Source organism: Oratosquilla oratoria, chromosome 1 (assembly GCF_046742065.1).
Source record: "Oratosquilla oratoria isolate Oo_2021 chromosome 1, ASM4674206v1, whole genome shotgun sequence".
In the NCBI taxonomy this organism is placed as follows: Eukaryota; Metazoa; Arthropoda; class Malacostraca; order Stomatopoda; family Squillidae; genus Oratosquilla; species Oratosquilla oratoria.
In genome coordinates this window covers 117,400,372-117,411,978 of record NC_134777.1, presented here as the reverse complement: position 1 = coordinate 117,411,978, position 11,607 = coordinate 117,400,372, and the positions used below count along the sequence as shown (strand labels likewise).

Sequence of the window (11,607 nt, the reverse complement as noted above, 5' to 3'; positions counted from 1 at the left end):
CAAACATAAGTAAATTTGGACATGTGTTCATATATTTAGTAAAAAGAATTGTCCTTTATTATAAAATAATTTTCCTTTCATACAAATTATTCTGTGGATCTCACTGCTGACGCTGATCAAATGTAAACAATTCTACTATGTCCTCCTTACTAGAACTTCGCAATTATGGGAGTGAAAGTGACAACGAAGAAGTTAGCAATGATGATTTTGTTCAACACCTGAAACCTATAAAAAGTGGAGAAATCATAGGAAATGAATTAAAACTTGTGGTGGCGCCCGAAGTTACATCTACGGTAAGTCTGCAAATGAGGTAATCTCATCTGTAATAAAAATTAGTTTCATCTGTAAATTTTAATTATGTTCTCTTGAGTCGATATATTATAAGAGAACATGTCACCAATACATGGTGAAAATTTAGTTTTTTTTCTCATGCCTTGTATATATGTTTTGAATTTAAAACGACAAACCTTAAACTACCTGACAGCAGTGACTAGGTGGTGGATCTTACTTAGTTTACTTACTAAATGTGACCAGAATTTTGTTAATGTAGATGACGCTTTGGGGGAGGCTAACCTGAATTTTGTAAATATTGATGATGCTTTTAAAGAGATGTACTCTGTAGCACAAATATGATGATTTTGAATAAAAATTGAAGTATATGTTCTCAATTTTTTTTCAGAATATTGGGCAAAAGTAATAATCTTACATTTTAAAGATTTACGGTCAATTTATAGTTTCACCCAACCATAGAATTTGATATGTGGCTTATGTGTTTCTGGTGAGAAATGTTGTGATATGAACGATGGTGTATATCATTTCTGTTACAAATGCGTACTTTTGAAGTAATTAAGTATTGAAGTTATGCACTTATGTGTATATCCCCAAACGATCTGGGGGGACGTGTGGGAAATTGGGGTTTTTGGGTGGGGGAGACTAATAAATGGAGTAATATGCATTGCCAAACAGGTGTAAAATGAAGAAGAAGAATAAAGAAACCCATTAAAAACAAAAGTATCCCATATCGGCGGGTACCGCGTGCGGCGCCATGTTTGTTTACTAATGATTGTAAATTGTTGTGACCAGAAGTGCTAGATTAGCCGCTCGCGCAAGACTTGGTAACCGTAAAGTAAAGTAAACTAACCTAACCTAACCTAACGGAGGTAACGTTAGTTTATGGTTAGGAAGTCTTGCGCGGCTGGAGTGGACTTCGCTAAGTGTAACACATCTAGCGAGACATTGTTCGATTCGTTGGTAAACACAAAGATGGCTACCGCTGGACTCTGGCCATAGAATGTGATTTATTTATTTATTTATTTTTTATGTTTTTGTTCATTTTATACCTGTTTTGCAATGCACATTACTCCATTTATTAGTCTTCCCCACCCAAAAACCCCGATTTCCCACACATCCCCCCAGATCGTTTGGGAGATTTAGGCATAAGTGCATAATTTCAATACTTAATTACTTCAAGAGTATGCATTTGCGACGGAAATGATGTACACCATCATTCATATCACAACATTTCTCACAAGAAACACATAAGCTACATATAAAATTCTATGGTTGGGTGAAACTATAAATTGTCCAGATTTACCCTCAATGATGTGTTGAATATACCTCTACCACTGTAATACTGCTTTCTGCCATGTACTGGTGTACGTGTGGCAGGTTTTGTCGACCTTTACAATGAGGTAATGAAAGAACAAATTTGGGGGGCTTCAGCCCCCTCAGAGCCCACCCCCCTGGATCAACCACTGCTAGCAGTGACACTAAACAACACAATCTTCCACTTAAGGCAGGGTTTCTCAAATTTTTCACATCCCACCCTCCATGAGTTTTTAACACTTATGTGGCTCCCCTTCATTTTCTCCCAAATCCCCCAAAAAGGTAAAAAGATTATAGGTCAGGTAGCCAGACAAACATCGAGGTAACAACCGAAGACATAGTCTCGGCAGTAAACAAGATCACTCTAAATTCTGCTTCAGGCCAGGATGGTTTTCACACAAGACTACTGTAAACATGTAAAACTGAACTGATGAAACCACTACAACTATTGAGGACCAGGTCACTAATTGCTGACAGGGTTCCAAAAGGACTCAGAGTAGGGATAATACAAAAGGGGTAGGAAAGGACTCCCAATAAATTACAGACCTATGGCCCTAACTTTGCACCTTATAAAAATTATAGAGAGTGATTTGAGCCAACGTAACTGACTACCAAGAGAACACAAATACCTTTAACTACTTCGGTACAATGACACCTACATAGGCATCATGAGGCATGAGTAGGTTCATGAAGATGCTGGCATCGGTATCTTGATTATAGATATATTTTTTGAAGTTGTACATGAATTATCCCCAGATTCTGTGAACTGGTTTGATCACATTTTCTGTGTTTATTATTACTCAGAGTAAAAGAGAACGGGAAATACAGCAGTGACTTTATATTTTATAATGCAAGTAGTGTGGTGAATGGTTCGTTTGGCAGCCAATGCTGCATGCAAGAATTTGAGTCGTACTGAAGTGGTTGATAAGGGTCAACATGGCTTTAGACCGGGTCACTCATGTCTATCACAGTTGCTGTCTCATTATGAGAAAATAATAGAAAATGTCCAGGAAGGTAAAAAAAAGTATATGTGGTCCACCTGGATTTCACAAAAGCCTTCAACAAGGTAAATTATGGCATTCTCCCTCACAGACTGAGGGCACTGGGTATCTGTGGGAAACTGGGTGAGTGGTTACACAGCTTCCTCACAAACCAGACACAAGGGAACCCTGTCTGTGTCAAGCTGAGTCATCAGTGGAGTCCATCAGGGTTCAGTCATGGGCCCTCTGCTATTCCCAATAACCTAAGGCATACCCAGATCAAATCAGAAGGATTTTGGTGGCATTGCCTTCCAAACAGTTTTGCCTGTGGTATTGTTTCCATCCTAAGACCTGTCAAAAAAGACACCCTTGTTGGGGTGTAGCTTAGCCGAGTGGGCAGTCACATAATGTAAAGAAGCTAGCTGTTAGAATGTATGCGTGCTTTATTCTAATGCATAAGTAGATTATTGAATATAAAAAGTAAAATATAGAATAATGTATACAAATATATTGCACATATAGTTTTATATATGGATAAAAGGAAGGTAGAATTCGAGAAACATGCAAGCATGGATATTTAACATGGAACTTTCATTGTCCAATAGCTCCTAACCTAACCATTTCTTAGAAAAAAATATATCTTTCAAATGAAAAAAAAAAAAAGTGAAAAATATTTGTGTTACTGGAACAAAAGTAAAAGGAATATAATCCATAAGATATCAGTTAACCTGAAAACAAGAAATATGAAATTGGCATTCATACAAGTTGTTGAGCACTGACTTTTTCTATTTATTTACTTTTTAATGATACACACCCAGATCCTAGTTGCCATCATTGTCAGGCACTATTGTATACTTACATATTTTGAATTGTCTGAATTTTGTTCGTTAAATAAGTTCTATAATATAAAGTTATTTTTGTATTGAAGTTTTTAAATTATATTGCTGGCTGATAATGCTAAACAATTGAAGTTGTCAGGCACTAAAATTTTATATCTTATACAGTAATCTTTCCCATATCCAAACTAATTGGGCCATGAGATTTTGACATTTAGAAAAAATTCAAATGCATGAAATAATTTTTTTCCCTCCACTCTAAGTTTCCCCTTTTACCCCAACCATCCATCTCATCCTTGGTCACCCCCTTATGTTCACTTCTACCTCTGCCTTCCACACCTCTTTTAGTAATCTTTCTTCACTCATTCTTTTCATGTGTCCAAACCATCCCAATACTCTTCATCAACCCTATCTCCCAACTCCCTTTCCAGCCCCATTCTCCTCCTCACATCCTTGTTTCTCACTCTACCCAGCCTAGTAACCCCTCTCATACTTCTATGGAAGAGAAATAAGGAAAGATGAGGTGAAGGCAGTTGTTTACCACTTCAGTATGAGTCAAAAACTTGCATGGAGCATCGGCTGTCATATGTTATTTGCATCACACTACTTGCATTATAAAATATAAAGTCACTGCTGTGTTACTAGTTATCTTTTACTCTGAGTAATAATAAACACAGAAAACATGATCAAAGCAGTTTACTGAATCCGGGGGTAACTCATGCACGACTACCAAAAAAAATGTATAATCAAGATGCCAATGCCAGCATCCTCATGTACCCGCTCACGCCTCGTAATGCCTACATAGGCATAATTGTACTGAAGTAGTTAAGATGATGAGAGCAGGTAAGGCACCTGGGTTGGATGGGTGTCATGCAGAATGTTTAAAAAAAGGAGGTACAGTGATGGACTGGCTGGTGAGGTTATTTAATGTTTGTTTAAGAGAGGGTAGAATGCTGGAGGAGTGCCTGTATAGTTCCACTTTACAAGGGAAAAGGGGACAAGTGTGAGTGTAGTAGTTTCAGAGGGATCAGTTTATTAAGTGTAGTTGGGAAGGCTTATGGGAGGGTCTTGATTGAGAGGATTAGGAGAGGAACAGAGGGAGTAATTGGTGAGGAACAGTGTGGGTTTAGGACAGGTAGAGGTTGTGTGGATCAGGTTTTTGTGGTAAGACAGATATATGAGAAAGCTTTAGGAAAAGGTAAGGATTTTTTTTGGACCTTTATAGATTTGGAAAAGGCTTATGACAAGGTAGACAGGAAGGCAATGTGGGAGGTATTGCAGATGTATGGGATAGGAGGAAAGCTTTTAAGAGTAGTCAAGAGTTTGATGAGAGTAGTAGAGCTTGTGTTGGAATCAGAAGTGGAGAGAGCGAGTGGTTTGAGGTAAAGATGGGACTTCACCAGGGATGTGTTATTTTGCCTTGGCTGTTCAATTTATACATGGATGTGGTGTGAGAGGGAGGTTGGAGATGGTTAAAAGTGGTATACAATACACATAAGTCATGCAGGAAGCACTATACACACCAAATAGCAAATAAATTAGTCAACTGTATTGCAGGGGCAGTTCAAATAATTTGGGGGCCATGTTCAGATTCATGGAATAAGGGCTTGTTTGAGTGTTGGTGAGGTAGAAGAAATTCATGTAAATCTTTAATTCTGTAATTCAGGGCTTTTAAAAAAAAAGTATATCCATACAAAAAGTCACACCCAGATCGCTAAACAAGCTCTTCAAGACAGACCACCAAAACCTTCTAGATATCCATCCCACAGGAAAATCCCTCTCAAGAGAAGTAAGAACCACGCTAGCGTATTTACATTCAGGATGCTATCTAGTTCTAAGACAGTACCAACACAGAATAGGTCTGGCCACATAACCAAACTGTCCTAGATGCAGCCATGACATGGATAACACAGAGTACTATCATAATCATACACTGCTTCACACATACAATCCCTGGAAAACAACACAATGCTTTTTCCTTTGATGATCTATGGGTCTGCCCAGTGGCTGTTGCTGGTTACCTGTGAGCCATAGGTCTACAACAAGGGGTACCTGGGGCTACAGATTGATTGATTAGATATTATTTTTAAATACTTTTTTTTTTTTTTTTCTTTAACAATGATGCAATTATTTTGCAAATATTAGAAAGATATATTATGTTCTGCATTCACAAAGTAGCATGGATGTATAGTCCCCTTTATTAATGTGTATGTTAAAACTATTCATTTCTTGTTTGCAGAAAGAACTAGATGAGCGAAGGCATATTGATCCTCTACAAAAGGAAATTAAGTACAATCCAAAATATGAAGAACTCTTTGCTCCTGTCCAAGGACCCCAAAAACCTCAAAGCAAATACCATGAAGTGCAAAGAAACATCCTCTCAGGTCACGTGGAAGAAGCACACTTCAGTGCTTTTGATTTTGAGGCTCAGAGAAGAACATTTACCACATATGGTAAATATCGTAGATTGTCAAACTTGTGTAAAATATGTCTGGAGAAGTATGTAGAAAATGACAATGAAAAAAAATTGTAGATTAGTTTTTCTTGTCATATAGGAATGGTTGCTTATAAAAAAAAATTCCTTCCAGGATATGCTGTAGATCCATCTATATCTGGAAACCCTGATGATGGTAGACGATATGTGGGGAATACGTCAGCTGCTGAGGAGACTAGTGGCATTACAGTATTTGAAACCAAAACAAAACAGGAACTGCCTAGCAAGAGAAAAAAGGATTCAAATTATGATGCAAGTGACATTGATGGTTTCAAAGGTCCTTGGGCAAAATATTCCAATGAACAGTCTATCATGAAACCTACAGAAGATGAGCAACGAGAGTTGGATGAAATTTTGGCCAAAAGACAAAAGCGAGGAAAGCAAACTGATGATAAGCCAATTGAAGAGAAAACACTGCTTCACATTAATGATGCCTACGATTATCAGGGCAGATCGTTCTTGCATATCCCACAGGATGTAGGCATTAACCTTAAGTCCCCAGACCCACCAGAAAAATGCTTTATGCCCAAAAAACTCATCCATACTTGGAAAGGCCACAACAAAGGTGTTTCAGCCATTCGTTGGTTTCCGTTGTCTGGTCATCTTATGTTGTCCTGCTCCATGGATACAAAAGTGAAACTCTGGGAGGTTTACAACAGCAGAAGATGCGTGCGGACATATATGGGTCATAAGCAGGCTGTTAGAGATGCATGTTTCAACAACACAGGTTCTCAGTTTCTGTCGGCAGGTTATGACAGATTCATCAAGTTATGGGACACGGAAACAGGGGACTGTGTATCCCGGTTTACTAGCCGTAAGATTCCCTACTGTATTAAATTCAATCCTGACGAGGAAAAACAGAACCTGTTTGTGGCTGGAACCTCGGATAAAAAGATTGTATGTTGGGATATTAGGTCAGGGGAAATAGCACAAGAGTATGATCGTCACCTGGGTGCAGTAAACACCATCACGTTTATTGATGAGAACAGGAGGTTTGTGTCCACATCTGATGATAAGAGTTTAAGAGTATGGGAGTGGGATATTCCAGTAGATTTCAAGTATATTGCTGATCCGTCTATGCATTCCATGCCTGCAGTCACGCTCTCGCCTAACAAAAAATGGCTGGCATGCCAGAGCATGGATAATAAGATCGTCATATTTTCTGCCTTAGATCGGTTCAAAATGAACAGAAAGAAGACCTTTACGGGTCACATGGTCGCAGGTTATGCCTGTACTCTTGACTTCTCACCAGATATGTCATACCTAGTCTCGGGGGATGCGGATGGTAAGGCGTATGTATGGGACTGGAAGACTACCAAATTGTATCAGAAGTGGAAAGCACATGATGATGTTTGTATTGGGATTCTTTGGCATCCGCACGAAACCAGTAAGATTGCTACTGCTGGTTGGGATGGGCTTATCAAGTATTGGGATTAGAAATAAGTACAAAAACAGATTTTTACATAAACAATAAATGGATTAGATTTTTTGTATGCATTTTCTTTCAGTCCCAGTAATTTGATTAGTTGTACACCTTTTGTACAGGTCAAATTGTGAAACTATTTCTTGTTGACTTGTGCATCATTGATATCACCACTTTTTGTGTCATGGTATGGGATGTAGACACTGTTAAGGCAAATCCCAAATACTCTTACTCAGCTGATGGTCAGACCTTAGCTTGATGAAGGGAAAACTTTGGCTATCTTCATCAGCTCCTCAACTGAATAAAATCTAGCATTTGCACTAAACTCTTCAAAATGTGCCATACTATTAAAATGATTAATGCATTATGTACCTCCAACACTTTAGAAATTATATACGCATATAGCAAAGGACTTTTCCTCCCTATAGAGTTCTTTGCCGAGTCAGGGGATACTAGTTTCATACACACTTAAGGCCCACTTGATGCCCCTCCTCTTTTGGCTCCTTGATGAAGGGTCACCCTTATCCCAAGTTGCACTGCTCGGATAAAAGCAATACAACAAGATGCAGTATTTCTACATCCAGCTGTGGAAGTGCTATGTCTCACTGCATTGCTTATAGCCCTTTATCCATGAGGTACTGAGATATGTGGGGTGTTAAATAATGCATGAACTTTTTTCATTAAGAAAAATTTGTTCCATAATTTGCCAAATGGAGCTTACAAGTATATGTAATACAAGGTACACTTAATCAGTATAATTAATGGTGAATGCTAACATAGTGAAATGTAATGTTAAATTTATACCAAGATACTAACTATTGCAAATATGATAACAGGAATAATGTTTGTGTACTTTTCAGCATAGATATCATGATGATCATAATGTTTTAGTGACTACAGGTTAATCTTCAGTTAAAAGAGAATACCAATCACTTTTAATGTCTACTATCCCTCTGTTCTGTTACCTGCCTTAAATTTCTCCTTTACCACTTAAATAACTCCATCTCAGTACAATATTGTCCCCAATGACAGAAGTGTTGATTATTGCTGACCTAATACTATAAATCAATCTGTTGTCTCTCTTTGAGACCTTCAGCATAGGCATTCAGCAAGTTCCTGCGTTGGTTCACAGATACCCCTTGAGAAGATGTTGCACTGCTGTTTATACAGTGTGAAAGAGAGGCAGTGTTGTTATGTGTTCTGTGTCTTCTGTGTGGGATACATGTAGGGTATGTAGTGTCTTGAACCAGGCCAATTCGGTGTTAATGCTACTTCTATATTGAATGGTGACATGGTTAAAAGTTAGTTGATGTGATTCTCATGTCCCATACAGTTTTTATTCTAGATTAATAATGCAGAATTCTTTGTCAATTTGTATTTCTTGTTTACAATGTGTCACATATAAAAAACAAAGCCCTCTTCATTGAGTGATCTCTGGGGCAAACTGGTGGCTGTTGATGGTTACAGGGAACAGTAGGTCTCCTGCAAGAGAGACCTGGGGCAATGTTTTGATTGACTAATTGATGAAAAACAAAGCTTTTAGGTACCTTTGCAGTTACAAATCTTTCTTCATGAACTAATGATGTGAACTTGCATAAAGTGGTCCAGTGTAGGCCTTTATGTTTTCTTGCAGTCTCCTCCACTCTTATGTCAGAGAGTATTGTAATACATCTGCAAATCATTCATGGAGAGATCTCCTGCAAGGCATTCACGTAACACATCTCCTTTGTGACTATAGAATACAATGACTCAGTGCACACCAAGGACAGTTACTCCATACACAGATATTCAAATCCAATCAATACCTTCACCTCTGTATAAATGTGGAGCACCAAGATATTGCCTTTGGATTAGGTCCAAGATATTAATCAAGTTAATTATAGTACATTTTTTTTTTCCCTAAGGAGAGCTTACAACCAGCAACTGTTCTTCTCTTCTTACCAGCAGGTGACATAGAAACCAACCCACATAATACTGACAACAGTGTAATGTTTCTCTAGAGTGGTCTACAGAAGGGTATGAAGATCATTGTTGACCACTGAGGGGCCATAAGTTTTCAGCCAGTAAATCTCATAGTAGTAATTATTAATGCTGTTATCCTTTTCTCACTCAACAAGGAGCATATTGAAGAGTAGGAGACGGGACTTTACTCCTTTCCTATATACTACATTTAAGTAAATATAGAATGGGATGCAACCTCCAGACTGGGCCCAAGATTATGACTACAAGATCGGTTCTGATTGGCAGCTGTTACCAGTTTTCTAGGTGCTGTTACATGATTTCCATAAAGTATTTCTGAGGGTACAAGTGATAGTATAGTTTATCCTCTTAGTGTCCACATATGCCGTTTATGTTAGCTTCAACACTGCACACACACAACATGGTTTACACCACACAGTTACAGATGCACAACCTACACCCAAACTCTGTGCATACTGTACTGACTTCATTGTGAAGATGGGAGGTATGTGTACATCCAGGAGCCATGGTTGGTGATAGCGGGTTAAATTATAGCTACTTATTCATTTCACTTGGCAATGAGTTGGGATGATATGAACATAAATCCTTTGCTTAAAAAAGTGGAAGTATATATAATAAACAAAGAATGAACTATTCATTCTTTTTGCACTTTGATGTAATTTTTCACTACCATCATCATTAACCTCCCATCTTATCAAAATGAATTGGTAACTTAGCCTCTACTAAGCACATCATATCAAGTCCATATACCATCAAGTAATGGCCCATTTCTACCCTGGCTGATAAAAAATAAAGGAAAAAAACACACACACACATATATATATATATATATATATACAAGCAGCGGCTTCGCCGCATCTGGCTACGCCAGGTTGCTTGGCCTGCGGCGCTTACTCGCTTCGCTCGCATATATGCGTTGGGGACCCCCAGAGCATCGGCGGGGGCCCCCCAGAGGATCAGCGAGGGCTCCCAGAGGAACCGCGTGGTGACCAGAGGAGCCACAGGGGCCCCCACAGGATCCACGGGGGCCCCCAAAGGAGCCATCTTATGAATTCATGGCCTGTCGTTACAAATTATACATTTCGATATAATGTAGTCTACGCTTCTTCGCCGTTTCGTCTCTTGGCATCGTAACGGTAGTCGATATTGTATAGTCACCACTGAGGTAATTTCAGAATCATTTTGAAAGAGAAATGCATACAAAAATAAAGACCCAATAAAACAGAGAAATCAACCGATTTTTTTGCCTTTCGTGGGCGAACCCATTACCAAAAGGCGACACCCCCATAAGGCCTAGCACCCACGGCGAAGCCATGTCCGGTGTGACGTCACGGCAACGGGGACAACTGATTGGCCGAAAGTGGTGACGTCACAGCAACGGAGACGACTGATTGGCCAACAACGATGAGAATTGAGAGGTGTTGTCGTGACGTCATCACTCTCGGCCAATCAGTCGTCTCCGTTGCCGTGACGTCACCACTCTCGGCCAATCAGTTGTCCCTGTTGCCAAGACGCCACGCCTTCGCAGTGGGTCTTTGGCCTTATGGGGATGTCGCCTTTTGGTAATGGGTTTGCCCACCAAAGGCAAAAATATCGGTTAATTTCTCTGTTTTATTGGATCTTTATTTTTGTATGTTATTAGATATATATATATATATATATATATACATATATATATATATATACACATATATAGGGAGTTGGGAGATTGGGTTGATGAAAGAGTATTTGGATAGTTTGGACACATGAAAAGAATGAGTGAAGAAAGACTAGTAAAAGAGGTGTGGAAGGAGTGAACATGAGGGGCTGACCTAGAATGAGATGGATGGATGGGGTAAAAGGGGCTTTGGGAAAGAGGGGAATGTCTGTTGAGGAAGGATGGGAGAGGACAGAAGACGAGTGAATGAAGAATGGTTGTATGCTGTGATACATGAAGTGGAATGGGTGGGGGATGGGGGTTCAGGTAGAATGTGTGAGAAATAATTTGATGCAGCCTGAAGGGATTTCTCCCTGTCTTCTCCTTTTCTGCATAATGGGACAGAGAGGGGGTGGTTGCTGATTTAATGAAGCTGCCTTGCTGTGGATGTGCTGTGTCTTGTGACACTGCTTCTGACCCAGGGCAGTGGGTGAGATGCAGGGGTGACCCGTCATCCAGGAGGGAAGTGGAGTATGATAGGGATGGAATGGACGGGAGTGGTTTTTATGTCTTTGTTTTTTGGCTACCTCATAAGGGAGAAACAAGCCTTTGGTATATGTATGTACATATGTTTATATACATGTGTATATATA

The 11,607-nt window shown here is 39.2% G+C and overlaps 1 protein-coding gene across 1 annotated transcript; it reads left to right on the top strand.

The window, feature by feature from the left end:
• Positions 1–98: 98 nt before the first annotated feature.
• Positions 99–7,404, top strand: LOC143025391 (pre-mRNA-processing factor 17). The gene is made up of 3 exons (XM_076184981.1): positions 99–293; positions 5,661–5,874; positions 6,010–7,404. The coding sequence occupies exons 1-3, from the start codon at positions 138–140 to the stop codon at positions 7,350–7,352; spliced, it is 1,713 nt and encodes a 570-aa protein (XP_076041096.1). The 5' UTR covers positions 99–137; the 3' UTR covers positions 7,353–7,404.
• Positions 7,405–11,607: the final 4,203 nt, after the last annotated feature.

Excerpts from the sequence above, each read along its gene's own strand:
- LOC143025391 (XM_076184981.1), top strand. The coding sequence starts at position 138 with ATGTCCTCCTTACTAGAACTTCGCAATTATGGGAGTGAAAGTGACAAC. Across the intron at positions 294-5,660 it reads CGCCCGAAGTTACATCTACG|AAAGAACTAGATGAGCGAAG; the intron begins GTAAGTCTGCAA and ends TCTTGTTTGCAG. Across the intron at positions 5,875-6,009 it reads AAGAACATTTACCACATATG|GATATGCTGTAGATCCATCT; the intron begins GTAAATATCGTA and ends AATTCCTTCCAG.